Source organism: Gambusia affinis, linkage group LG03 (genome assembly GCF_019740435.1).
Source record: "Gambusia affinis linkage group LG03, SWU_Gaff_1.0, whole genome shotgun sequence".
Classification (NCBI taxonomy): domain Eukaryota; kingdom Metazoa; phylum Chordata; class Actinopteri; order Cyprinodontiformes; family Poeciliidae; genus Gambusia; species Gambusia affinis.
Genome location: NC_057870.1, coordinates 22,289,601 through 22,317,341, shown reverse-complemented (window position 1 = coordinate 22,317,341; position 27,741 = coordinate 22,289,601). Strand labels below are relative to the sequence as shown.

The 27,741-nt window shown below is 37.9% G+C and overlaps 2 protein-coding genes across 5 annotated transcripts in view; both read left to right on the top strand.

Moving 5' to 3' along the window:
• Window positions 1-407: 407 nt before the first annotated feature.
• Window positions 408-2,302, top strand: LOC122828267 (C2 calcium-dependent domain-containing protein 4C). The gene is made up of 2 exons (XM_044111677.1): window positions 408-427; window positions 523-2,302. The coding sequence occupies exon 2, from the start codon at window positions 552-554 to the stop codon at window positions 1,761-1,763; it is 1,212 nt and encodes a 403-aa protein (XP_043967612.1). The 5' UTR covers window positions 408-427; window positions 523-551; the 3' UTR covers window positions 1,764-2,302.
• Window positions 2,303-3,281: 979 nt separating this feature from the next.
• The window catches only part of vps13a (vacuolar protein sorting 13 homolog A), a 40,832-nt gene continuing 16,372 nt past the window's right edge, over window positions 3,282-27,741 (top strand). For all 4 annotated transcript variants that reach the window (XM_044111077.1, XM_044111078.1, XM_044111080.1 and 1 more), the window contains exons 1-50: window positions 3,282-3,453; window positions 5,083-5,126; window positions 5,207-5,249; window positions 5,329-5,424; window positions 6,642-6,743; window positions 7,325-7,434; window positions 7,530-7,589; window positions 7,711-7,770; window positions 8,024-8,104; window positions 8,299-8,356; window positions 8,860-8,987; window positions 9,130-9,236; window positions 9,327-9,498; window positions 9,778-9,840; window positions 10,331-10,463; window positions 10,624-10,718; window positions 11,337-11,479; window positions 11,600-11,801; window positions 12,842-12,956; window positions 13,881-14,017; window positions 14,100-14,232; window positions 15,101-15,218; window positions 15,476-15,614; window positions 15,713-15,824; window positions 16,028-16,203; window positions 16,537-16,693; window positions 16,791-16,870; window positions 17,301-17,360; window positions 17,977-18,175; window positions 18,332-18,448; window positions 18,679-18,782; window positions 20,010-20,177; window positions 20,269-20,576; window positions 20,676-20,823; window positions 21,000-21,171; window positions 21,449-21,576; window positions 21,808-21,977; window positions 22,205-22,461; window positions 23,463-23,638; window positions 23,712-23,855; window positions 24,156-24,365; window positions 24,563-24,706; window positions 24,787-24,888; window positions 24,969-25,121; window positions 25,203-25,461; window positions 26,045-26,205; window positions 26,338-26,441; window positions 26,512-26,827; window positions 27,155-27,291; window positions 27,379-27,673. In XM_044111077.1, the coding sequence (XP_043967012.1) occupies window positions 3,354-3,453; window positions 5,083-5,126; window positions 5,207-5,249; window positions 5,329-5,424; window positions 6,642-6,743; window positions 7,325-7,434; window positions 7,530-7,589; window positions 7,711-7,770; window positions 8,024-8,104; window positions 8,299-8,356; window positions 8,860-8,987; window positions 9,130-9,236; window positions 9,327-9,498; window positions 9,778-9,840; window positions 10,331-10,463; window positions 10,624-10,718; window positions 11,337-11,479; window positions 11,600-11,801; window positions 12,842-12,956; window positions 13,881-14,017; window positions 14,100-14,232; window positions 15,101-15,218; window positions 15,476-15,614; window positions 15,713-15,824; window positions 16,028-16,203; window positions 16,537-16,693; window positions 16,791-16,870; window positions 17,301-17,360; window positions 17,977-18,175; window positions 18,332-18,448; window positions 18,679-18,782; window positions 20,010-20,177; window positions 20,269-20,576; window positions 20,676-20,823; window positions 21,000-21,171; window positions 21,449-21,576; window positions 21,808-21,977; window positions 22,205-22,461; window positions 23,463-23,638; window positions 23,712-23,855; window positions 24,156-24,365; window positions 24,563-24,706; window positions 24,787-24,888; window positions 24,969-25,121; window positions 25,203-25,461; window positions 26,045-26,205; window positions 26,338-26,441; window positions 26,512-26,827; window positions 27,155-27,291; window positions 27,379-27,673 (6,996 nt within the window). In that variant the 5' untranslated portion in view covers window positions 3,282-3,353. The remainder of the gene's footprint in view (window positions 3,454-5,082; window positions 5,127-5,206; window positions 5,250-5,328; window positions 5,425-6,641; window positions 6,744-7,324; window positions 7,435-7,529; window positions 7,590-7,710; window positions 7,771-8,023; window positions 8,105-8,298; window positions 8,357-8,859; window positions 8,988-9,129; window positions 9,237-9,326; window positions 9,499-9,777; window positions 9,841-10,330; window positions 10,464-10,623; window positions 10,719-11,336; window positions 11,480-11,599; window positions 11,802-12,841; window positions 12,957-13,880; window positions 14,018-14,099; window positions 14,233-15,100; window positions 15,219-15,475; window positions 15,615-15,712; window positions 15,825-16,027; window positions 16,204-16,536; window positions 16,694-16,790; window positions 16,871-17,300; window positions 17,361-17,976; window positions 18,176-18,331; window positions 18,449-18,678; window positions 18,783-20,009; window positions 20,178-20,268; window positions 20,577-20,675; window positions 20,824-20,999; window positions 21,172-21,448; window positions 21,577-21,807; window positions 21,978-22,204; window positions 22,462-23,462; window positions 23,639-23,711; window positions 23,856-24,155; window positions 24,366-24,562; window positions 24,707-24,786; window positions 24,889-24,968; window positions 25,122-25,202; window positions 25,462-26,044; window positions 26,206-26,337; window positions 26,442-26,511; window positions 26,828-27,154; window positions 27,292-27,378; window positions 27,674-27,741) is intronic.

Genomic DNA, 27,741 nt, shown 5'->3' with positions numbered 1-27,741 from the left:
TTGTTTTGAATTCTTTAATGTTTTCTACTAAACGCATTTCAATCCACTTTGTGGAGCAAAGAACTTTATCATAACATTCAATTGATATATGACAGAAATTTAATACCCATGTTGCATTTTTGCACTTTGTGACTCATTGTCATCCTCCAAAGCACATTGAACCAGTGATCTGAAAAGAAATATAATTCAGAGAGCTGACATCACAGCAAACTGCCCTTCAATGCATCTGATCTGATGTGACACCCACCCAGATTCACACACAGACAGACCCTGTGAAGCGTATTTGGGGGTGTATGCCTGCACAACGTTTTCTGATCCATGCGGGGGCAGGGAGACCAATGACTCACTAACTCATACTAACCTTTAAAACCTATCCCATGCGTCAGAGCATTCAGATCTCAGCGAAGGGAACATCTCTACATCACAGGTGGGAGAATAATATTTGTTGGATCTTTTGGAAAACATACAAACAAAGATTTCTGTGATGTTGCCTAAATAACATACTTTTTGTTTGATTTAAAGGTAGCCATTTGAGTGAGAAGCCAGCAGTTATGTGGGTCCTTGGGAAGATCAGAGAGAGCATGGAGAGCATTCCTCTGGAACTGAATTGTTACATTGGAAAAAACAACGAGGATGCTTTTTTCTCCACAAAGGCCAGCCTCTCACAGAAACTTCACACGAACATCATCACTCCAGACAACATCCCTGAGTTCTGCCTGCCTCCACGACTTTTCAAGAGACAGCCGATGCTAGAAACTGAGATGAACCAACTTCAGCAGGACACCCATCAGCAGACACAAAAGAGCAGGCCGTCTTTCAAGGTTAAAATGAAGAATATGAAGGAAAAGAGTGAAGATCCTTTAGCGTCTCAGAAGGCTCCAAGAAAACCTTTGCCATTCTCTGCAGAGTGTTACGGCCTGGCTGGGATCTATGAGAGTCCCAACACTAGAAGGAAAGAGTCTTTGTTCCATTCAAAACGGCCTGTATATGTGTTCGAAAGATGCGTCTCTGCCACAAAACCCAGTCAAGTAAAGAAGACACTCCCTCTGAAAAAAACTTTTTCAGGGTTTTTCCCACTCTTTGTATCCAAAAGCTTCTCAGAAGCAGCAAGCGTGGAAGCTGAAACACCTTCCAGTGCCAAATCTTTCCCATCCAGAAGCCGGTGTCTTAAAGAAACCGTTTCCTGCCCTTCGCTGATTGATAGCATGGAGAAAAGCAAGAAACCAAAGAAATTAGGTTTAAGTTTACCAACTTCTTCCTGCAGACAGCTACCCAGTGATAAAAATCCACCCACCCTGTCCCCACCTGTTCTCCATCCACTGGACCTGCTCCACTGCCAGGAGAGACTTCAGCACGAACACGTCCTTCCTTTGCAGGGCCAAGGTAAAGTTCGCCTCTCCACTGAGCACACCACATTCTCCAATGGTGCTTCCTCAATCTCTTTCACTATCAGAGTGCGTGTGATGTCTGTGGAGGGCTTGCTGGATGGAAGTGAACGACAAACTCTGAACTGTGCCGTGAGTTTGTGCCTGATGCCGGGGAAGCTGCAGCACCAGGAGAGCGCCACCATCAGGAGCTGCCGTCGACCCGTGTTCAATGAAGATTTCTACTTCACAGAGCTGAGCCACAAGGATCTGATGGAGCTGCAGCTCCAGTTAAAAGTGGTGGTTAAAACTGCAGAGGGAGCTCTGAGGAGGGGAACTGTGATCGGGATGATCTGTAAACCTCTTTCCAAGCTGGTGTCCTCTGAGGATCGGGTGTAAGAATGGATCTGAATCTTATAAGTTCAGTAAAAACAATATTTCTTTCTATGATAACACTGTGATTGCTCTTTGTCACCATTATTCATTTTTAGCCACTCTTATTTGTATTAGCATCTCAGGTAGGTAGTATTGAAGTGAATGTAGGAATGGGGACACTAACCTAAGAAGGAAGCTACTTGGACAATAATTAAATACAAGCCTTTTTAAAAACAAACTGATGTAACCACAATGTGGCACAGTTGTATTTTAGGTGAAAAAAACCCCACAAAAATATTAACACACTGAACTTGTTTTGCTATCTTGGTGATGTTATGTTGTTATTTTCCTAATTTCTTTAGTAAATGTGTAAAAGTGAGTAATTCATCCCTTTATAACACCTTCAATGTAGAACAGTTGTCAGAGCACCACTACTCTTCTCATGTATAAACTTACTTATTATCACTGCTGACAGGATTTGGCATGATTTTTTATTTTTATTTATTTTGTATTTTTTTGCTATTTAATCTGTCATAACAAAATACACAGTAATACAGAACAACTACCAGACACTGAAAGTTGAAGATGTGTGGGAGAAAGAAGCTCAATAGGTGAGTCACTGCAAAATCAAAATAAATCCAGTTGGCCTTTATATAACTTTGTCCATAAGAAGGTTAACTTGTTTAATAAAGTATTTTATTCCACCAGCAATGTTAAATGTAGCTGTTCTTTGTTTCCACATTTCTTAAAACGCAAACTTATCGATGCTGACAAAATGTTCATTGCTGAAGTAAAATCTTATAAAAGCAAGGCCTACATGTTTGTTAGACTCTGCTCAGATTCCAATGAAATTTCTGAAATCGTCATGGGGATTTCTTTATTGATTGTTTCATACATAAAAAAAATAAGTAATTATATCAAGATACTGCTCAAACTAGGATTCAAGCCTTCTATAAAAATGTAAGACTGGAGGGGAAAAAAATTATATAAGACAATAAAAAAAAAGGCTTTTTTTGAAATTTATTTTCTTCCTAGATATCTATATAGAAAAACATTCCCCTGTTTGTACATCTCGGTTTGCATGGCTTGGTTGTAGAAAATGTATGAGTGATGCTTGCTTTGTTTTATTTCATTAATAAAGATAAATAGTAGTTTGTTAATGTAAGTCTTTTTTCAAGTTACTTCTTGCCCTCTTTGTATTTCAATTGTTTTTTGTGAGTGTATGACAGTATATTTTACCATATAATAGCTTGCCAGGATTTCTAGCTTCTTGCAGATCACATTTTTATTTATTTATTTATTATTTTTTTTTTTTTTGCAATGAATTGAACACAAAATTATTCCTGACATGAGAAAGTGAAAATCATATAGTATGAATAAAAGCATCGATTTTTCGGTTATATGAGCAATTAAAACCCTTTCGACAGCCTTAAGTCACCAAAATTGGGTGTCTTTAATTATATGCTACAATTACCTGCCATAAAATGTTTTCCGTCGGCAGTTACGGCGTGACGTAACCACATCCCTGATGGACGTCTGAAACTGACGTAGAGTCAGCTTCAAGAAGTCCACTACACGTAAACATGATGAAACACAGATGAAAACCGCGTCAAAATGGTCTTTGAAAGTGTGGTCGTTGACGTCCTCAACCGTTTTTTAGGGGACTACGTTGTGAACCTTGACAGCTCGCAGCTGAAGCTTGGCATATGGGGAGGTAACCGAACTTGTGTTTGTCTTTCATCAGAACACCTTTCCATGCTAACATGCTACATGCTAATGAACGTTCGCCACACCAGTCCTGTGTGGACTCTCCCAGCTGTCAGTGTCACTTTCCTTTCTCTAAATGTCGCTCATTAGTTTGTTAGAACCGCTGGGTGATTTTGATGAAAGAAAATGCACCTTTATCTTTTTACTACAGGCATTGTCTCTTGTTATTTTATTTAACTGGGGTTATATTTACCTTTAGTCTTTAAAGTTTCTGGGAATGGATCAGTTCATGGTTCCGCCCTTTTTTGGAACCAAGTTAAGACTTGCCTCAGGTTTATTCCGAGTATTTCCATAGTGTTACCAAGAACCTGGGTAACACTATTATTTGTCGGACACATGATAGGGTTAGAAAATGTACTTGCAGTTGATTTAACGATACATCGTTATTTTTAATTATTTTTGAATATTTTCTACTTTCCAAGTTGGCAGTCTACATTTTCATCTACATTCCTCTATTGCAGACTGCATGTAGAGATGAAATAAAACATTTAGATGAGCTTCATAAACAGATATAATCGTTTTTCTATTATCTGACCTGAAATCAGGCTAATCCTTTCCTGTTTATGTGAGGTAAAATTCAGTAATTAGAAGTACTTCTGCCTGCTAAATGTTAAAATAATGAAGGAAATTTTTAAAATTCTTTTTTTGAACGTCGGAAATTTACCTACTCTAAAGTTACTATGCTTTTAACCCACTTGAAAAGCGCAGGTGATGTCACTAGTTTGAAAGCTTGTCATTGCAGATTAAATCAGAACCTTTGAGGCACATCTGTGGATGTATTTAGGGCATATCTTAAACACGTCGTTCTTGTGAGACATTGTGTAAAAATCAAAAGAATTTATACAAGAACTTCTGTAAAATTGTGGGTCTCCAGCTGAATGACTATGCTTCATCTATCTGTTCAAACAATTACATCTGACTATAAACACCATTCATTACACCTGAATTACATCCTTGATATGTCATTAAGTTTTGTAAAGCCAGGTCATTTAATTCAGGTGTGTTGGAGGACAGTGGCACTGAGGAGTTGTGGACCCCTGTTATAATGAATGTAGAAAGGCTGAGAACACCTTTCCAACTTTGACATATGGAGGTGGCAGTATCATGCTGTGTAGGTGCAATTCCTAAACTGGATGGCATCATCAGCAGAGATATGTGTAAATATCTACGCAACATTTTAAGATATCTGCCAGAAAGTTAAGTGATGTGAGAAACTTGTGAACGAATACCCTCAACGTTTGACACAAAATCGTATTAGTTAAAGGAAATTTTACAAAATACTAATTAAGTGTAGACAATTTCCAAGAAAGTAGAAATATTGTTGTTATTTTGGAATTCAGTAAATAATCTTATTAGTAATAAAATGTGAGACTGATTTCATGCCAGACGGTTAATAATATTTATGTATTCTTATTCAGTGGATTCAAATATCTGTTTTTATAGGCATGTGTTTTGTGAGGGGTTGTGCTCCAGTATTGGACGAGAGCAGTGAACAGTGATTAAACGCTACATATATGAGCCTAATATCAAACAGTAGTTTGTTGTGTCTGTATGTAAAATATTTCTGTCATTATAGGTGATGCTGTGCTGAAAAATCTTGAAATAAAGGAAAATGCCTTGGTGAGTTAAATATAACTTGTTACACTCTGAAGCTGATTGTTTCTTTAAGTATAATTGGACTTTTCTATTTCTTTTTGCAGAGTCAACTTGATCTTCCTTTTAAAGTGAGAGCTGGTCACATAGGTAAATTTACTACTTCTGAGTGATGCTGTTTTTTTTTTTTTAGATGAGCATTTTCTTATTTGGTGTTTTTTGTTAAAAGGACGTCTTGAGTTAAAAATCCCATGGACGGACATCTACAACCAGTCAGTGGAGGCCACGCTAGATGGAGTCTATCTGCTAATCGTCCCCACAGCAAGTAAGATCGCTGTCTAAGTACTGGCATCAAAGCACAGTTAAGGCATTAAATAATGCTTTACATTTTGATCAAAAATATTATTATTAGTGGTAGTAAAACGTCTTTTCTTTAGTAGGTTTTCAAAAGCAAAAATAAATAAACTTCAACAAATATAAGGTGCAATTAGCAACAGTCAACAGAGAAGTCCTTTATGAACCAAATATGTATATTACAGAAGGGGAAAAAGCAGAGAAATAAAAAAACAATAAAAAAAAGTAAAAAAGTGAATTTTAAAAGTGTTAGAAGTAAGCAGCAGACATGCTGCTCGCAGCTGAAGCTTGGCATAGGCAGCAGACATGCTGCTAACTCCTAAGCAGCATGTCTTAGAAGACATTTGAAAACAAATCATGAAATATTTAAATCACTTCAAGATACAGGAAGCTAGTGGAAGGATTTAATTGTTGGAGTAGTGCTTTTTCTTCTTGTGTTGAAATTCAGAGGTAGAGTCGACAGTTATCTTAAAACAGCAACGCAGTGATGCAGGTTAAACGACACAATAAGTGATTGTTTCTTTGCCTTCATTTCTTATAAATTACTTTAAATTACTGTATGTATGACTAGTTCTGTGCAAATACATTTGTCTTGCCTTGCCTTTGCAAAGCATGCTCTCAACATTAGTAATATTGTGCATGTGTCAATATTTAATGTATGTGACAACTGAAGCTCAGGTTACTTCCAAAACTAAATCCAAGATGTCTAACCTCTTTTTCCTCCTTTAAAAAAACATTTTTTTTAAATAAATTATTATATCCCTCTTTTAAATATAATTTCCTCTATCAATAATTTTGGTTATGTCTTTGTCAAACTGTGAAAAAGTTGCATCATTTTCATTATTGAGTATCTCAAATGGCAGATTTGATTTTTTTTTTTCCTTCTGTTTTTAGGAGCAGCCTTACAACACAGAATTCTACTAAATGCTGTCGATTTCTTGCTGTAATAAGAGATCAATACTAGTTAAACCATATAAAAATATTTAAACCTTGATAACAGTATGTTTGATCCACTCGTTATTTGTTCATATTAATAATAAATTTGCCTACTTGTGCCTGATATACACCTCCCTTGCCTGATATACACCTCCCATCTTACATGTCACCAGTTTTGGTGACATGTAAGATAACACTTGTTTCCCTCTGTTTATATTTAATATATTTTTGTGGTGTGTCATTTGATTCCAGGTATAAAGTATGATGCAGAAAAGGAGGAGAAGCAGCTACAGGAGGCTCGTCAGAGGGAGCTTGATCGAATAGAGGAGACAAAACTCAAGGCTGCAGAACAAGGTCAGAGTTCAGCTTTGACTATTAAAGAGAGATTTGTGTTTCTGTCCAACAATATTTATCATCAAATAAAGACATTTTAACAGGTTCAGGAACATCCTGAGATAAGCCATCAGAGGTGAAAGAGAAACTAGAAACTAATTTATCAAGCAGGCATTACTGATTGACCAAATATGACGACATACTTCAGCAGCATGCAGCTGCTGATCTCCTAAAGGCTGTTACCTTTAATTAGAAATGTAGGCTACATGTTGCTTGAGCAGCATTTGTCATGTGTTTTTGCAGATGCTATAGATCATAATAGCAATTTACAGCTAATGTAACAAATCTCAGAATGTAAATCCTCGCCTGCAAATATATACAAACCCAGTTCCAATGCAGTTATGTAAAGCACTAAAAAAAGCAGAATACAATAATTAATAAATCCTTTTGTACTAATATACAGTTTGTAGCCGATTTGAAGCAATAATTTTGTAAAACCTTGGGAAACCCTGAGATTGGTAACTGGGCCGTTCCAATGAAGGTAAAACCCGACAGAAAAAAATATTCAGAACAAATACTCAAAATTGTTTGGGTTTTCACAGAGAACACAAAGCTAGAGAAGCAGGACACCTTTGTGGAAAAGCTTGTCACACAAGTGATCAAAAACCTGCAGGTCAAGATCTCTAACATCCATGTTCGCTATGAGGATGATGTGAGTATTTCAGTTAAATATCAGTAAAAATAACTTTAATTCTCTACAATAGCTTGCAGGGATGTTGATAACAATGTGTGTGTTTGTCTCCTCAGATCACTAATCCAAACTGTCCTTTGTCATTTGGAGTGTCGCTTAAAAACCTCAGCCTTCAAGTAATTTGTTATATCCTTTCTTATAATATAATATAATATAATATAATATAATATAATATAATATAATATAATATAATATAATATAATATAATATAATATAATATAATATTTGCTTTTACAGACAGCTGATAATCACTGGAAACCCAGTTTGCTAGATGAACACTCCAAGCTTTTCTTCAAGGTAAGAAATTTTTACTAAACTTTTTTTCATCACTTTTAAATTGTATATTTCTAGGCAGTGCTTCTTGTGTTGTGCTGCGTACTATTTGTTAACCACTATAATTTCCACCAGTCAGTTTAGTTCTCAGAAACACTTTTGTTTTTTATTGGCTCTGGGCTCTGGACCAAATCTCTAGATGTCAACTCTATGCATCATCAGTGAACAGCTTCGTCGCTCCTCATGACTAAGTTGTTTGTATTTTGCTTGTCATCAGTTGGTTCAGCTGAACAACTTATTTGCCTACTGGAATGTGAACTCGGTTCTCTTCTCTAATCACAGTCCAGATGAAGCCCTGGTGAGTCACTGGATTGTCTCTACCTGCTCAAATTTACCATAGTTTTCTTTAATTGGACTTTGCACAATTGAAATGTCTTTTGCAGATGATATGAAAACATTTTTTTGATCTTTAGGAAAAGACTGATGTGAAAGTATGATGCAAAAGGGAATAAATAGTCACATTAACAGAGATGTTGTTTTCCAATTTAATAGCGATGTCTTCAGAACAGCATGGAGATCAAACCCTCTGTTCCTGTCAGCCATGACTTCAGTGAGTGAGCCACTGCCTCTTGTTTTGTAATATTTTTACAGTTCATCTGATGAAACCTAGGAAAGTTATCTTTTGAGATTATTTCTTCAGTCTGCAAATGATATGCATCACATATACCACAAAATGTACTGTGCTCAGATTTATGTGATAGACCAGCACAGAACTGTAACCAAATAAACTTTTTAAAAATTTGTGGTGATAACGTACCAAAATGTAAAAACTTTTAAGACAAATAAGCACTTTTGGAAAGCACTGTATGTGTATACAGTATTACAAACATTTAATCACTACCACTATATCCAGAGATTATCACCAAATATCATAAACATTATTTTTGTAATTTTCCCTTGCAACCACTAGTATGAATTTTGTAAATTGATTATTCTTGCTAAAGAGAATAAGAGGAAACATGTGTCATATGGTTAGAAATCCATGTCCTTTATTTATACAAAATAACTGCTAAAAAAAATATATATATTTTTTTTCCTTTTGCCGGTTTCCAGTCTTTCGTCCTATATCCGCAAATGCAAAACTGCGAATGAATCCGAGATCAGATGTGGATTTCTCTTCTCCTAAAGTGGACCTGATGGTCAACCTCAGCGAAGTGGCTTTTGAACTCAACAAACCTCAGGTTAGTGCGTCTCTCTTCAGGCCAGGTCTGTGGAATTTGACTGGAAAATCCTAAAGGCAAATAAAGACGTTTAAGGTAAACAACGTTGGATGATAAGAGCGCGCTGAGCTGCTCTGTAATCACCGACTTCCTGTCTTTCCAGTACATTAGCATTTTGGAGCTGCTGGGCTCAGTGGATATGATGTCACGAAATCTGCCATACAGGAAGTACAGACCCGAGGTCCACATTCACAGAAATGCTCACATATGGTCAGAATACATCTGAGTGCTTTTTACCACCACTGCCTGCTGCACACCTACTTTTACTGACACAAATGCGTTTATGTTCCTGGATTTCAGGTGGAAATATGTGATCACAGGCATCTTGGAGGTGGACGTGAAGCCTCATCTCCACATGTGGTCATGGCAACACATCCGATGCCACCGGGAAACAGTGAAGTGTTACAGAGAGCTCTACAAGAGGAAGATCACCAGCAAAAAGCCCAGTGTGGAGCTGCTCGAAAAGTTGGAGGTGGGACAGGGATGAACTGCGTTTAAATTAGTTTTTAACTTCGAATTGGGGATTTTGTGAGGAAAAGCTCAAGTTTTGTCTTTGGAAAATAAAATGCACAGCTAACTAATTTTTTTATTTTGATGTAAAGTTGATGCTCACACAATATAATTTTTTTAATGCTGAGTTTTTGCCTTAGTTTATCACAATTCTTTTAACAAAGAACATTTGATTAATGCTTATTTATTGCAATAATTAGATAAAAAGAGGTTTAATTATAATGATTTTCTTTGTTCCCAGGCTACACAGAAATCTTTAGATATTTTCAACATCACATTGGCGAGACAACAAGCTGAAGTGGAGGTAAAAACCTGGAATCTTTTGTATTTGACAGGAACAGTGTATCTATTTCCATTAATTCATTGCAGCTGTGATCATCTGCTTTATCAAACTTCCTTAGACTGAGTGAGTTTGGTCCCAGTGTTATGATCTGTGCATATTTTTATGGTGAATCCATTGTTATCACAGCAGCTAAAGCCTTTCTATAGCGAAGAAGGTCACAATGAACTATAGTACAAAAAGGACTACAATTAGATGAATCTAGTTGCTTAGAAATCTCCTCTGTTTGCTCCTACTGAAGAACAATGTTACATAAACTATAGATTGTGTTCCAAATTATTATTTGTTCAGTAAAATTTGATTTATACTGTAATAGTTCATGACTTGAAAATTATACTGACCATCGTTTGCATTGACCATTTAAGAAACTCTGAGGAAATATTACTTGCATAATAATTTAGAACATGGTGTAAATTTGGTTTTGTTTCAGAGTTTTATTATGATTCTTCCCCAGGCGAGCAAAGCCGGACTGCGTATTTATCGTCCAGGGAAACAGATGGAGGAGGAGGAGTCCCAGGGTTGGCTTAGCTGGATGTGGAACTGGGGAGGAGAGGCTGAGGCACAGACCAAAGAGGTCAAAACTGGAAGTAAGACTCTAAACCAAACATTGAGTAGGACAGTGGAGGGAACAGAAGTTGAAGTTAAAAGCCTGCCAAAAGTGTCACATATATAATTTTGTCAGTAAGGACTTTGTTTTTAATGCCACTGCCTTTTTACATTTTGTCTCTCTCATTTTCTTTGTGTCAGCATTTGATGGGTTGTTTACTGTGGATGAGAAAGCCAAACTTTACACTGCCATCGGATACAGTGAAACTGCAGCCAACCCCAACCTGCCAAAGAACGTGAGTCACTTCCCTCTGAAATCACCTCACTCGTTTATGATGGTTGGGTTTTTCAGAAGAATATCAAAACTACCTTAGAGAGCTAAATATGTTTGCAGACCTTTTAAAACAATTGTCAAATCCAACTTCATTTGAAGGAAAATTTAAATTGTTGTCAAATTCTACTATAATCATCTGTGTGTGTTAAGATGTAGAGAGTTGGCATGTAACAAAAAAGTCTCTCAAATTACATTTAAAGTTCTAAAAATGAATATTACAATGGGACATTCAGTCAGTGACATGTGATTATGTTTTATTTTCTATTCACCTTTTAGAGTAAATAGTTTTTGTGCATTCTTTATTCAGCCTCAATGTCCCTTGGTTATTGTCGAATGTAATATTTTTACTATTAACATCAGCACCAGAGAAGAATCGCTCTTCTAAACTAAAAAACTATTTTGGTGATTTCTTTCCAATGTAATAAAAAGTGATTTTTTTATTTTATTTTTTATATTCACTATCACAATCACTTTGGTTAAATATTAATCAAGCGACTGCAGTTAAAGCAGCAGCTGCAGACGCTGACGGTAACGTGTGCATTCTTGATAAAAATATTAACTGCTATGTCATTGCTTTTAGTTTGAAGCAATGAAGGTAAATTTCCACATGGAAAAACTGTCTGTGTCCATCAAAGACCAGAAGGACAAAAACGAAATCATCAAACTGACTGTGGGGGAGCTCAATTCCACACTCGCACAGAGACCCGGAGCACAAGCCATTAAGTAAGTTAAGGCTTTTATTTTGTTCTAATTTGTACTCGTTTTACTTCAAATTATATTTCTGAGATTTTAATTTATCTGAAAGCCTAATCAGATCGTTTCTCTGTTGGACCTTTTTATCAGAGTCACAGCCCAGCTTAGTTTGTTTGAGATCACTGGTCTGGCCACTCAGCGTCCGGCACCGACCCTCCTTTCATCAAGAAAGGCGGCCACAGGAGCAGGAACCCCGCTGTTTTGCATCCTGTTTGAGACCAACCCGCTGGACAACAGCGCCAACCAGAGGCTCCACGTTGAGTCACAACCACTGGAGATCATCTATGATGCAGTGAGTGATGTTTTCCAGACTGCTGGTGTTGTGTGTCTGTGTGTCTGTGTCTGTGTGTCTGTGCGCGCGTGTGTGCACGCAACATCATTGCCGTCAACTAAGGTTTTTCCTATGCTGTTACATCTTATCCAGAAAAGTGAATTAATTTTAGTGTTCTTTTATGTGACACACCAGCAAAAAGTGCTGCAGAATTATGAAGTGGAATCATAACAATGGTTACTCCTGACTAAACACTTGGTCACCTATTGCTGCAATTACAGTTGCAAGTGTTTTTGAGTATGTTTCTACCAGCTTTGCACGTAGATGGATAGATAGCACCTGTGAACAGAAATGTAGAAGTCTTACCATATATTCTCAGTTTGATTTATTTCAGAGCTTTGACTAGGCCAATCTTGTTTTCTTCCTCAATACTTCTTTAGGGACTTCTCTGTATTTAGTTATCCTTATAATTTTGATATTGACCAGCTTGTTTGTTTCTGTTGAAGAAAAACATCCCCACAGCATGATCTTGTTCAGGAAGATGCACTGTGTTGGTTTTCTGTCTGGCACAACTTTTTGCATTATGGATTTTTTTCAAGAGAAAGAAGATTGAGCATAGCGCTTTGCTTCTGATCTGTCTGCTGTGTTCCTTGGTCTTCAGGATGCTGGTTGTTCACAAATTGTATCAAAAGGCTCTTTGTTACTTTCAACAGAACGACTGTATTGAAGAGATTTGATTGTGCAGTGGTGCAGTCATTTCTAAAGGAGTTGGTTTCACTAGATTTTATTTAGGAATTTAATGAGTAAAAAGGCCCAAATTCAGATGTTTGCTGCACTTCAGATTTTTATTTATAAGCCATTTTCATTAGCCATGGATCCTTTGCCCTCCGCTTTGAGATTATTTGTTGCCTTGTGCTGATGTATCACAGAAAATCCTAAATACTCAACATTGAAGCCAGTAATTTTATGGTGAGCATGTGGAGCAGTTCAATATGTATTCAGACCTTTGTAAAGAAGTGTAAGAAGTCTGTTTATTAAGTGTTTTTGATCTTTCTGTGTAGATAACAGTGAACAACATGTCAGAGTTCTTCCGGCCTCCAGATGACCTGCAGCTGGATGAGCTCACCAACGCCACCCTGATGAAACTGGAGCAGTTCAAAGACCGCACAGCCACTGGTGAGTCGCACAAATATTCACTATTATATGGGAGTAGCCTGATCCCAGCTCTCTGATGGCTGCATGTTTACATCCCTTTTTTTCAGCTGAATTGTGTGTTTGTGGTGTCTGCAGACACTATGCACGTCTAAGCATTGAACAAACTCAGCATTCAGATGATATGATTCCTCTTTATTTTCTTGACAATGTTGTCTTCTGACTGTTGCAAGTTATTTTTTCCTTTTTTCGTTCTTTCTTCAGTCTTTATGTTCTTCATTTCTTTATTTAGTCATCACATCATCACTCTGATTCATCCTTCAAACCTGCTGTCTTTACTTCCTTCCTCAGTCCTTCAGTTTTTTCTTTTCTGCCTTCAACCCTATTTTATTTAATAAATGTCATTCATTTCCTATTTCAACACTTCCATCCATCAGTCAAACCTTCTGTCCTTCTTTCTTTGCTTCCATCTTACATTCCTTTCCTTCCTTAAGTTTGTTCTTTTTTCCTTCCATAAAACTGTACATCATCTTACACCCCTTGACTTGGGAGTGTAAGATGATGTACACTAACTCAGTTAGTTTAACATTAACTAGTTGGTTTAGTTAATGTTAAACTAACTGAGTTTTACTGAATTTAACTCAGTTAGTTTAACATTAACTTAGTTAAATGTTAAATACCCAAATAAGCAAATGTATTCTTTCTTTTCCATTTCTCTTAAGTAAGAGTAAAACAAAACCTCAGTGTATTGAGTTATGTAAATATTTCCAAGTATTGGACACTGAATGCTAAATTTATTCTGTGATTTTTAATGAAATCCGTCTTTCCTTCCTTCTAGTTATCCATAACTTTTTTCTTAGCAATAAAGAAAGCAGTATGAATCAAAACTACCTTCACATTATTAACTCTTTGAGCAGTGAGTAATAAACTGATTGTTTCATCCATTAGGTTTATTGTACGTGATCGAAACTCAGAAAGTTCTCGACCTGAAGGTGAACTTGATGGCCTCCTACGTCATCATTCCACAGACCGGCTTTTTCGACGGAACCCAGAATATTGTGCTTTTGGATCTTGGTCATTTCAGGGTCAGAAGATGTCAAAAAACCTTAAAGCTGAGTAAATGTGACTCAAAGAGCAGATTTGAACTTCTTCTTCTACGGCTTTTAGATGTCCAGTTTAAGCAAGAAGGATCTGCCGCAGCTGTCAGTGGGTTCCAGCAAGATTGAAGACATCATGTCCAGAGCATACGACCACTTTGACGTTCAGCTCAGCAGCCTGCAGCTGCTGTACAGTAAACCAGGTACTCGGAGCAGAAACAAGTAAATCCTTCATTTGTTTAGTCACCATTTGTCATCTTCCAGTCACAGATATCAAGATATGACAACATTTTAATAAGTTACCATTTCAGATAATCACATTTACCCTTTAAAAGTTCCTATAATTGAAAGTCCTTTTTCATAAGATGTCAGAGAATGTGCCAATGAATTCATAATCTGGTCTTCGAAGCACTGCCCCTCCCCCATCTGTTTCTGTGCTCCACCACTATCTTGGCTTAAATGAGGTTACATACACTAACTTGACTATTTGGAAAGGGTGAAAAGATAAAGATAATGAGTCTAAACCCAGCTGCCTGTAGCATTCAACCATCCCCAAATGCCATGCGAGTGTTTGTACACCTGCACTATGTCTGATAAAAGACCAGCTAGTTTGAGGGTTTGCTGTTTGTAAATGTCAAACTTAAGTTCTGTAGTGCATTATTGAAAAGTATGTTCACTGTGTTGTCTATGTTTATTAACACTGGTCCTTCAAGACCCATTGTATTGCTTTTTTCTGGTGTAATATATTTGTAAAATCAAATTTATGGTCACAGAATTGGAAAAAAAAAGAAGTTTTTAAATATTTAATGGAGTAAAAAGACATGTAGATGTTTTTATCTTTTATAAAACACACCAGAAATGTTCAAAAAGTGACTTTAAAATCATAAGGGGTGTATGTTACACCACCGCTCAAAAATATTTTTAATTCTGAAAAACATGTAAAGCCATGATGTGGAAAGTCACTCTTCTTAATCAGTGAATATCAGCTTTTTCACTTACTCTAAAAAACAGAACAGCTGTAGCATCTGTGTTGAAAGAGGAGAAAAATAAAGAGGCTGTGATTATCTGCAGATGGTGACTGGAAAAGAGCTCGCAAACAGAAACGGTCTCCACTCCACATCCTGGAGCCTGTGGATATGAATGTGGTTGTCAGCAGGGCCATGGTTGTGAGCGACACACGTATGGCAAAGTAAGTGCACAGTTGTCTTCTCTATACACTAAAGAGATGAGCTGTTGTTTTTTGTGCACCCACAGATGATAAGATTATATTTCAAACAAGCAGCAGGAAGCAGTGCAGAATTACCAGATTGCAGGAAAATAAAATATATTTTATGTATTGCCAAATATATTTTGAGTGATGATGTTTTACTGAAGGCTAAAGTCTGTAAACCACACAGTCAGTTTGGCTGAAAGTTGTGTAATTTTGTTACAATTCTTGTGTTGTAGGTATAAAATGTTTGGTGAACTCCCGCTGTTGTCTCTTCGGATTTCTGACAACAAACTCCGAAGTGTTCTGGAGCTGGTGGACAGCATCCCACTGCCTGAGAGCAGACCTGCAGCCCGCAGCACCGCTTCTTCTGTAAGGGTAAGAAAAATCAGCTAACTTGTGGGAATACTAACTCTTTTGGGAAAGTCATTGCTGATGAGCCTGATGGATTTTATTTTATGCGTGTGCTTCCTCAGCCGAAGCAGTCGTTCACTCCTCAGCTCACTACGAGAAAACACCTGAGTTTAGTCGACCAGCGTTCCTCGATCATTTTTGAGTCCTGTGAGAGTATCAGCATCGCCTCTCTGGGTGAGACACAGCAGGAGACTCCTGAACAATTAACAATATACTCCGATGCAACAACTTACTCTAGCATTTGAGGCTCAGATTTCACTCTGCATGGAAAAAACAAAATCTGAAATTCCAGCTTACATTACCATCTGTATATAAAGGTGAACCTGTTCCACACTATGTAAAAGAATTAAATAGTTTTTGTTTTGTAAATCCGACAGGTTCACAGGAAGATTTGTTCTATGACGCCCCCAGCTCTCCGATCGGAGAGAAGGCGTTCTTCCCGGACAATCCCATGCCGCTATGCTACGCCGATTTAAGCAAAAGAACGAATCTCATTAAAGAAGATCCTCAGAAGAACATGACTGACTTCATAATGAGATTCGAGATCAATGAGGTAAAAACTATTTTGCAAAACCAGTAGGTAATTTGAGGGTTTTGTTGCAGAGAAGTTTTCTAATAATTGACATTCAACAAAAGTAAAATGCAGGTGCATAATTAGAACATTCTTACATTTATTTAGTGTGAACTGCTAGATAACACCTTATATAGTAAATCTGCAAAAAAAAAAAAATTCTGTTTATTTCTCCTGTAAAAGTAATCTTGCATGCTTATGGTGAATATTTGTTCTTGAACGTCGCCCTGGCTTTGTAAGACACCTTTCAGAGGTTGGTGTTATTTGTCTAACATATGTCTTCTTTGTCCTCTCATTTGTTCTTCCATGTTTCAGTTGTCTGTTCAGCTCTGTCGTCTGTCAGGCGCTCAGGAAATCGTTGTTCTCCAACTGGAAATCGAGGGTCTGGGTACTGAGCTGACGCTCCGCACCTTCGACATGACGTCAAACACCTTCCTGCGCGAGATCTGCTTGAAGTGTCCCGAATACCTGGGTCAGTAAATGATTCACTCAACTCTATGTCAAAACTAACAGCTAGGTTTGAGTTGTTGTGGTGTTTTTCTCACGCTTTGTTTCAATCCTCTGTGTAGATTCTGAAGACAAGCAAGTTCAGCTGATCACCACTTTAGACAACTCAGAAGTTGACCTTCTCATCTTGCAGTATATCAAAGTACTTTTTTCCACTCACATTAAAGCAGATGAGCTCAGAATAAATTCAGTTGAAGCCAGATGTTTACATACATGGTATACAGAGAGTCAACATTTTCTTTTTAGTGTCTGAATTTAAATCCAACTACATTTCCAGCAAGCGGAGTAGGAAGTTTGTGGAGGGAAAACCAAAACATGTTAGCAAAGTCATACAGCTTAAAAAGCAAATTTTAACAAATATTAAGGATCCTGTATGTAAACATTTGAATAAAAATAAGTACATTTAAAAATTTATTTACCAAATACATTTATTTGTCGTACTCACAAATGGAAAAGTTTAGTAATTTAAAAAAAAGTTGTGACCTATTCTATAGTGTATGTAACATCTGTTTTCAATTGTATGTTCAAAACGGTAATAAACAATATTGTTATTAATTGTGTCTTCCTTCTAGGCGGATAAAAATGGTCCTGAGTTTAAGTCTCAGCATAAAAACACAGAGCAGTTCATTAAGGTGAGAAATAAATAGAAGACAAACATTTGTTTTTCAGATGTTATACAGTAAATATGTTCAAAATGCTCTGTTATGTTTTAATGAATTTTTTTTTGTTTTCTTTTTTGAAAAACCGTTTCAGTGCTGAAAAGAAATCAAAGTTTTATGTTCAAATCGATCAGTGCAGTTTCTGATTTTCTGTGATTCACTTCTCATTTCTTTTGCTAAGGACGACAACATGAACTCAAGTTTTGATGAACTTTCATTAAACAGCTAAATGCAGACATTGACCATACAAGTTAGTTTTGACACCCATCAGAAATGAAAAGATTTGCAAGATTATCTCATTATCTGAAGTGACATAATTTATGCCTCAAAGGACACCTTCATCTGATCTGAACTAAAGCCTAAAATAAAGAGCAATGAGAACACGCTGCTCATTAACCTGTTTAAAAACTGGTACTTTTTGGTTTGATCCATTCTGTAAACAGGAAAAAAAAGTATTTGATCTGCTGATCATTAAATCAAAAGTGGTTGATTGATTGGTGTATTTCTAATTTTTGAGCATAAATTGCCCCCTTATTACAGAGTTGGTCATTTTTATCAAAATCCTTGATTAAAACTGTCTCCTTGTCAGGTGGCATTTTCGTCTTTGGACGTTCATCTGCATACGGAGGCTCTCCTTAACACCATGAGCTTCCTCAGTAACCTCCTTCCTCCATCCAGTAAGAAGGAGGGAGGGCCGGAGGAGCTGCCCACCATCCCAGAGGAAGAGGAGGCTGAGGCAGGGAAAGAGGAGGAGAAGAAGGGGGAAACGGCTGTAACCAAGAAAAAAAGTATCTACTTCTACACATTGTAATGTGGAAAAAACATCGAGGATATTTTAGTGCTGAATATCTTTTATCTGCTGTATTGAAAGTATTGCCAAGTGTTGTTTGTTTAATTTTAGGGTTCAGGGTTTCCTCTGTAATCTCTCTCCCTTCTTTTTTCAGCCTCTAAAAGCTCAAAGTTTGCAGACATGGTGAATCTTCGTGTGAGAGCTGATCTGCGCTGCTTGAAGGTGTTCATTCGAGGGCAGAACGCTCAAATATCAGAGATAAGTATTGAAGGTGTGTGAGATATTATATTACACAGCAGTGCTCCAGATGGAGCTAAGAGCAGAAATGCCTTCCTTAAATTTGTTTTATTGTATCAGATGACAAGAAATCCTCTTTGGGTACAGATTTCTTTTTTTAAATTAATTTACTATAAGTTTTCTGTTGACTCAGCTTCCTAATATCTTCTGGTTTTGCATTTGTAAAGAAATTGTTGACAGTGTGTGATTGTTTTGACTCCTCAGGTCTGGTTACTGATGTCATGATGAGGAAGAAGAACATGGAGATCCTCGCCAACCTAAAGAGCATTGTGATCCTGGACTGCAACAAGGACGCGTTATACAAGAAGGTACATGCAGTTGTCGACTTTTCTGACATTTTTATTTGTGTATTGTTCTTATAGAGAAGCATGAACATGAACCTCTCAGGATATTTTAAATTTCTATGGTAAACAGGCGTAATTTGAGATTACACCTGCTGATTATTCTTTGGCCAATTTCTGATCTCAAATTTTGTAGAGCTCTGACCAAAATCTATATTAGCCATCTTAATTTTCTCATAAAGAACAGTTTTTTGTCCATACCTTAAATGATTGAAAGTTTTACTGTTAGTTGTTGATATATCAGTGATTTATCAAATACAGTGAAAAGTTGAATTTTTTGTGTCTGCATTACTGGAAATCAGAACATTTAACCAAATTTTGGTTAAATTTGACCAAAATTTAACCAAATTTTGGGGCACAAGTAGCTCTGCATCCCGACCACAATCCTAAAATAAGAAATAGGATGGGATATTTTTCTACCCCACACTGGAAACTGTGCAATTAAACAGCTTTTCATTATTAATTTTATAGTTGATATTTACTTAGCAACTGGAATTCACATGTTTAGCACCGTTAGAGTTAGTAAAGGTTAGCATCAATGATTCTCTGTTGGAGGTAGATTTTTATGCTACCTGAGATTCCAAAACACTTTCAGCATTTTCAAATCCAGCAAGTTTCATCATAGACAGAATCAGACTCTTCAAATTGATTAAAAAAATCAACAACATTGCTTTAAATGCTCAGCTTTCAGTTATCAAAGGAGCAGCTCAGGCTCCTAAATCTTAAAGGACCAGGGACAATTTTATATCCAGTCTTCCAGGGAACAAGAAGCAGTTTTCTTTTTTTATCCACAAGGCTTTTAGATTTTTAAACAGAGAAGTCTAAACTAAGCTTTAATAAAATGCTGTTTCCTGTTGACCAGTTTCTCAACAGTTTTGTTGTTCCTGTTGCTTCATATTATCTCCTCACTGATACTGGAAGTAGATAATAATTCCTCATCGAGGAGTGCTGATGTTAGCAGGACCTGCTGGCACTTTGATGTGGTTTGTTCTTTGTTCGGAAAAATGAGTCACTAAATTCTGTCACCAGCTTATTTCTCTCCATAGCTGTACTGTCAGGCCGATTGAATTACACATTTTTCAGTTCACTTCTTCTTATATATCTACTTTGTCCTCTGTAGTTCACTGGTTACTTACACTTTGCTTCTTTACAGTTTTATGTAAATCTTTCCTATTATATTTCCCTTCTTTTCAGGCTGTCTCTATTGCAGATAAGCAAGTTTTTGCCTTCAGGATGTTGAACCACACAGGGGCAACAGAAGGCGATGCCTACCTCGACATGTCTAATGTTGACACGTCTGTCACACTGGAAGTCGGCTGCATTGAGGTTATTTTCCTCAACAAGTTTGTCTCCTCCATCCTGGTAAGGATCACTTCACTCTGAACTGATCTTGGGTTCGTCTACAGCACTATTACTGGATTTAAAATTATTCTCCACTTATTCTTCCTTTCAGGTATTCATTAATAATTTCCACCAGGCGAAAGAAGCCCTCACTGAGGTGACGGTTCAGGCTGCAGAAAAGGCAGCCTCTGGTGTGAAGGAGCTGGCAGAGAGAAGCACTCGAATTGCTCTTGACGTCCACTTCAACGCACCTGTGATTTTCCTCCCCCAGTCTTCCTCCTCTTCAAACGTCATTGTTGCTGATCTTGGCTTCCTGTCTGTAAAGAACCGTTTCATCAAGCAACCGTCCAAAAGCGACGCTACAATCCCGCCGGTTGTGGATAAAATGATCATGAAACTGACCGACCTCAAGATGTACAGGTCTGAGCCAAAAGTGTGACCGTCCACAGATGGAGTTTACACGCATCCCATGTTTTTTATTCATCATCTTAGGAACTGTTGTGATGCTTTTGCTTTCAGAACCACTTACAAAAATGGGAAATTTGAAGGCGAGACTCAGCTGCTGAAGCCGGTCAGCCTGGACCTGGAAATCCAACGAAATCTTTCGGCTAATTGGTACCACAGCATCCCTGATATAGAGATCACTGCTCATCTTAAGCCTTTGGGTGTAAGTGTTCATGTACAGCTGCACTGAGGACAAGTATCAAATAATAATTGATCAAAAATTAATTATTCATAATTTTGTATATTCACACAAGATGAATATACTTTATTTCAGAAGTTTCCATCAGTTTCAAGCTGAATGTTTTCTTTTTGATTATGTTCCATGTTTGCTCCTGACAGCTGATCCTCTGCCAGGATGACATGACTGTTGTCTTGAAGACTTTGAGCGAGAATCTGTCGGAGAAGTCTGAAGCTGTTCAGCCTCCAGCGGTTCTGCCCACCACTGACCAGTCCTCTGATTCTGTGTCCAACAAAGAGTCCCAGGGCTCAGGAACCACTGGACCCACCAGCTGTAAGATTATGCCATTGTTTCTGAAAGTGTAATAGTTTAAAAAATATCTGCTTACTTGATTTATGAGTCCCTAAAACCAGGCGAGTACAGTACATATAATTAAAAACGCTGTCATGTGTGAATAAATAAACTTGATTTAAAGTTTGAACATTATGATCATTCTTATGATCAGTTAGGTAGTTTATTTTCTCCATCATAAAATCCCCTGATAGATTCTGAAAGGGTGTTCTTTATTTTCTGTTCACCGTTTTAACCCGTTGCAATATTAACGTTACAGCAGGCAACACGGTGGTGACAGCTGCTGTGGTTGAGACCCAGAAACACAGCAAGCTGAAGACGACACTCAAGCTGAACTTCAAGTTCGACTCCATGACGCTGGTTCTGTTCATCCCTAATGAGAACGTGGTATGTAGACAAAGATACACACATAAAAACAATTACATCTGATTACAGTTTGGACACCCCTGATTTACAGACTGGATGAAGATTGAATTTTTGAGATTCAGATGGGTCAGTTGCTGATTAGGATCGATCAAGCTGAAAATGATCCTGTGCAGATTTCTCTGTGCATCTCTCTTGTAACTTAATGTGAACCAAGATCCCAATATAAACTACATACTATGATTCGTTTTATAGATCCAACACTTAGACTGTCATGATGAACAGCTGAAGTTGGCAGAGTTTACTCTGGGCACCATCTCCACCTCTGTCCACATGTTCTCTGACAGCTCCATGAAGGCATCAGTTCGACTCTCTACGTGCCTCCTAGATGACAAGAGACCAAGAATCAAGATGGTTACCTCAAGGTTTGAGAAAATAGACTGAGATTTATTATAGCCAGTTAGTGTCTTAATCTTTAATAATGTTATTAAAGCCCTCAGAAGTCTATGGAATAACAACAAATATTATAAATATTCTAGAATAATATTCTATTCATAAAGACTTAAAAATTGCAGCCATTTTTTTTTTCATTGCGCTCCTTTAATCACAGTAACTTATGGAAACCCAAATCACGTCTTATGTCGTCCTGCAGGATGATGCAACTGCGGCCCGGTGCTGAGCAGAACATGATGGTGGAGGTGAACTACCGACAGGGACTTGATGGTACCAACATAGAGACAGTGGTACAGGATGTATACTTGTGTGCCAGCATGGAGTTCCTGCTCACGGTGGCAGATATTTTCCTCAAAGCCACCAAGGAGGGATTTGCTCAGGGGCCACAAGCCAAAAGCAACACTGGTGCTGGAGAAAAGAAGAACATTAATTCCTCTGTCACGTCTAAAGACTTGTGTGAGTTGATCTGTTAAAACATTTTCAGTTTTAGTTTTTTTTTTGTGATTTCTGTCAGTTTGGTTTGTCATCAATTGTTTTTTTTTGTTTTTTTTGCCAATTCTGATTTTTGTTGCCACACACTAGAGCTGCAGAATTGATCAAATCACAGATTTTGTATTTGCAGGGATTGCTTGGATGCAATATTTAGTATGACATTTTATGGACTGGGGAATTAAAACTCTGCCAGTCAAATATACAGCTGGCCTGTTGGATGGACTTTTTATTTTCATGCACAAGTTTTATGCATCTCTTTGTGTTGATAGGGTGTCTATGTATCTTGCATATTTAAAAAGTTTTTTTTTTTAAATCATAAAGTGATGCATCTAAAATTAAGACCTTGAAATATTTTACATTTAAAAAAATGTAAGTTGGGCTTAAATACGTTAATCACAGGTCTTAAATTTTGTCCTGGCTGGACTATTTAATCTTATTGGGTTTTTTTTTTGTGGGACTTTTCTGTTTGGCAAAAGTTTTTGTGTAGTGCGTTACCCAAATCATCCCCCCATAGTTTTTAATATTAAATTTTAATACTTAAAAAGTCTTAAATCTGACTTACTGGAACCTTGAGATGAGGTCGAGTCGTCAGCTCTGCATCTGAACTGTTCATTCTTTCTGACTGACTGACTTCCTTGACCTGCCCTTTTCCTTTCTTAATTTCTTCTTTGTGTCTTTCTCTTCATATTCTGCTCCTCCTTTTTTCATCGCCTGCTATAGAAATATTTGCCATAAATTCAGAATATAGATTTGTTCTTTGTTTTTTTCATTCAGTTCATGTAAAGCACTTGAGAAGTAGAAAGAACTGAGGCTAGAAAAATGTAAAGTTTTTATATGAATGTGTTGGAATCCTGTATATGATTCTTCTATAAGTTTCTCAGTTTGTTTTGAAGATATTTAAAGTAATTCTCCACCCTTGATTTAGCCGGAGTTTCATTGCTGCTCTTTGTTGCTCTCCGGTGCAGCTGCAGGTCCGGTGTCAAAGATGGAGATGACCGTTGTGGTGCGTAACCCAGAGATTGTGTTTGTTGCCGACCTGACGCGTGCCGACGCCCCCGCCTTGGTGATGACCACATATTGTGAAGTGTCAATGATAAGTGGAGCAGAGTCAACAATGACCGCTTCCATCAAAGATCTAAAGGTTTATATATTTCCTATGAATACATTCATATTCAGATTACACATAAATAACTTGAGTATGTTTGTGTGTTCAGGTTGTGGCTTGTCCCTTCTTAAGAGAGATTAGGAAGAACCATGTGACCACCGTCCTCCAGCCATGTCAGGTTCACTATCGGAGCTCTCAGCCTCCTGCGGGCCCTCAGGCTATGGAAGTTGAGATTAACGCTCTCTCTCTAAAGGTGCATATTTCATTTGCAGTGTCACAATTTTTTTCTTTTTCCTCAAAACAAAATCATAAAAGTTTCTACTTCCTTCAAACATTTTCCTCATTTCAAAACTACACAGCCTTTTGAAATGGCTCTGTACTTGGTGAGAATATGTTTCCTAGTGTTATAAAGCTAAACACTTTATAAAAACATTTTACATGAATTATTTCAATGTCTTTATTTTTCTACTGTAAACAGGAATAGTGAATCAAACTGGGGGATTCATTGGAAGCAGTTTTTATTCTTCTTGTTGTGTAATAATTGTCTTCCCAGGTATCTCCTGTCATCATCAACACAGTGATCACCATCCAGTCGGCGCTGACGCCTCAGGCTGAGACTCCTGAGGAGCAGGAGAGCCCCGTTCCCGTGAACCTGTGGGAGAAACGACACTGGAAGGAGCTCAAGCTTTGGTTCTTGGAAGAGGAGGGGGATGAAGATACAAAGTCTCTAACGCCACTCATTCCACAGGGAGAATCCTTGAAGGTATTTATGACTCGCATTATTAAGCTTATTTGATTTTTGCCAAACTTTGCAAAGATTATTTTATTTATCTCTCTCTTAAGATATTGATCTATTCAAAAATCTGGATATTTCTGGATAATTGTTTTGTGTTGCTTTAAACACAAAATAAATATGCAAAGTTGGAGCTGAGTGCTGTATTAACATATTTGTCTTTGCAGTTGACCATAGATTCAATCTGTGTGACCCTGGAAGCTGGAGTGGGACACCGCACCATCCCTATGCTTCTCGCCAAGTCCTCCTTTCACGGAGACGTGAAGAACTGGTCCACACTCATCAACCTCCAGAGCGAGCTCACTCTCGAGGTAAAATGAGGGAAATAAAACTATTTCTCAGTGATAAATACTCATCTAAAACGTTCTGAAAGTTTTTGTTGTGTTTTTAGGTTCACTATTACAATGAGATGCTGGGCGTCTGGGAGCCGCTGTTGGAGCCCCTGGAGGATGAGACGGGCGAACGTTTCAAATCTTGGACTCTAAGCCTGAAGGTAGCGGCAACAATCCAGTCAAAGCAAAGTCGCATATACACACACATACTGTGTCTTACAGTTAAATGTTTTGCAACCAGATGAAGAAGAAGCCAGTGAATAAGCCTACTTTGTCAGATGATGTGGATTACAACATTCCAGACTATAGGACAGTAACTACAATCAGCAGTAAGGACCAGCTCAACATCACGCTCTCCAAGTGTGGACTCACCATGCTGAACAACCTGGGCGCTGTAAGAGAAGCAGAGAATTGCTTCCATCGTTGTCGCCTGCTTAAGCTTGTGTTTTGATCTCTTATCTGATTCATTCTTAAGGCGTTTGCAGAAGCTGCCAAGCAGACTGCAGAGTGTTTTCAAAAGGATGAAGCTCCCTTTGTGGTGAAAAACAGGCTGGGTCTTCCTGTCTCTGTGCGGCACAGTGAGATGTTTTCCCCCATCGGCAAGCAGAGCGATAGACACACTGTGAAACTGCAGGATGGCGAAAGCCTTGGGATGGACTACTCAGTCACGACACAGTCGGATCAGTTCTCAGCTATGACCTCGCTGAGTGAAAAAGACTACTACATACATCCTGGTGAGTTGCCTGCTACTCTAGATCTGGATGATTTTTTTTTTTTAAATCCAGGTCGCCTGTGTGTTTCTAATCGTTATGTTTCTTCACACGTTGCAGCAAAGTTAGTACCACTGTTTATCAAATCACAGACACAAACCTCAATGTATTCTATTAGGAATGTTTGATAGAGCCACACAGAACTGGAAATTATTGTGTCAGTAAGTTGTAGCATCATTTTTCTTTTCCAGTATTTCTTCACCAACTGTACTTGTCTAATATCTGAACATTGCACACTTTTCATGAGTGTGTCTAGAATTTTTTTTTTTACTGTGTATAATTTGTCTTCCACTTGACAACTAAGCTCTATCTTGATTTAGTCGATCACATGAATCTAATTAAATTTGTGGTTCTAATGTCTTATTTAGGAAGTTCACCACTGTAGGCAACACATTAAACAAAAACAACTTAAAATTCAATATTTCAATTTTATCTTCCTTCTTATCGAGTTCATTTATCTAATAAGAAACATTCAGTATGTATTATTGTCTCTATCCTGACTTTTAGCATATAAAAAATTAACTCTTTGTTTTTTTTATGTTTTTAGTTCCAGAGGGCCACACTTCCACCAGTGTGATCCCTCTGATCAAAGTGGGACGGGGAATGTACCGTGTCATGCACAACAACTCAGGAGTCACTCGGTTCCTCGTCTGTCAGATTTCCTCTGTGGAGGGCAGCAAATACATCAAGATCCGCTCTCCTTTTCAGGTACCTTGAAAGAAGAGAAAATTAGCTGTTTTCTTCAGATAATTTGTATAATCTTGGAAGATCGCATAAAAATGCACAAGAGACCATAATTTATTGTGCATCTGTGATTTTATTTTTCCATATTCTTTACAGATTATCAATCATTTCACAATACCATTCAACGTTTTTGAGGGATCGACATGTCTGGGGAAAGCTTCTCCGAATGAGGAGTTCTGTGTACCATTTGATTCATACAGGTGAGTCCTAAAGCACAGCCACCCTTCACATTCACAATCATCTCTTCTTTCTAATCTCCGTTGCCCTCAGGTCTGAGCTGAGCCTACAGCCGATAACGAAGGAGACCGCCGAAGAAGACGGAAAAGAGTTTGACGTGTCAGAGGGCTTCAGCTACGAGGACTTCTTCAACCGTAACACAGATACTCGCCTACAGCAGAAATGCCGTCGTCGTGGAGATGAGTCTGGCATCATGATGATGATCAACATGGTGCCGGTGAAAGACACAGTGACGTGCAAGGAGACGGGAGATATCGGAGAAAACTGTGACATTCCCTTTGTGCTTCACCTCTGGCCCTCTGTCCTGCTCCGCAATCTGCTGCCTTACCCCATCGCCTACAAACTAAAGGTTGGATGTACCAACATTTTCACACAGCTAAGCTTACCTTCACTAGATAGACGTGATTTTTGTCAGACTTGCAGAATCAAGTCCAGTTATGGGTTTGTAATCTAGTATTGTTTTTGTTTTCTGAGTTTAATGTGAATCATTTAATAAAGTGAAACAAAAACATAATAATATCAATTAAAGAGAACCAATCCTACAACATGAACTATACCAAAAGATCTCAAAAAACAACAGACCGGGTCCCGATCTAAAAAAATTTAAAACTCATCAGAGTCTTTGATGCCTGTCTTTAAAAACTCCCAAATTAATGAAATAAATTTTTACCAACAGGGGAACAAGGACAGTGGCCCTGAAGTTACGCTGGGTCCAGGCCACTCTGCTCAGCTTCACACTGCGGTCATCAACCAGTCAACTCTTGAGCTCCGGCTTCTGGATTATTTGGCTCAGGACTGGTCCTCTGAATACAGGTCTAACCTGCATCTTTTATTTATACGTACCTTCAAACCTAAGGTCCCTGTTTCCCCTCTAAGTCAGAATAACTTGTTGTCTTGCAGACTCCAGAGTGAGCAGAAAGACATCACCTTCATTGTGTTCCAGTCTCTACGCGTCGATGAAGAAGATGTAGGAGATGGGTTAGAAAGGAAGAAGCCTGAGTTAGATATTGCAGTGCATGTTCAGAAGGACCCAGGCCAGACTGTTGTTACCATCCACTCTCCATACTGGATGATGAATAAGACAGGGAGGTTGCTGCAGTACAAGGCTGATGATATTCACCGTAAACACCCTCTAGACTACGACATGCCGCTTCTCTTCTCCTTCAAGCCTCGCAATTTTCTGAGAAACAATAAGGTAGGAAGAAAAAGGACTATAATATTCAGTATTGTGTTTTCCAATACTGTTATTACCTGTAATGCTAC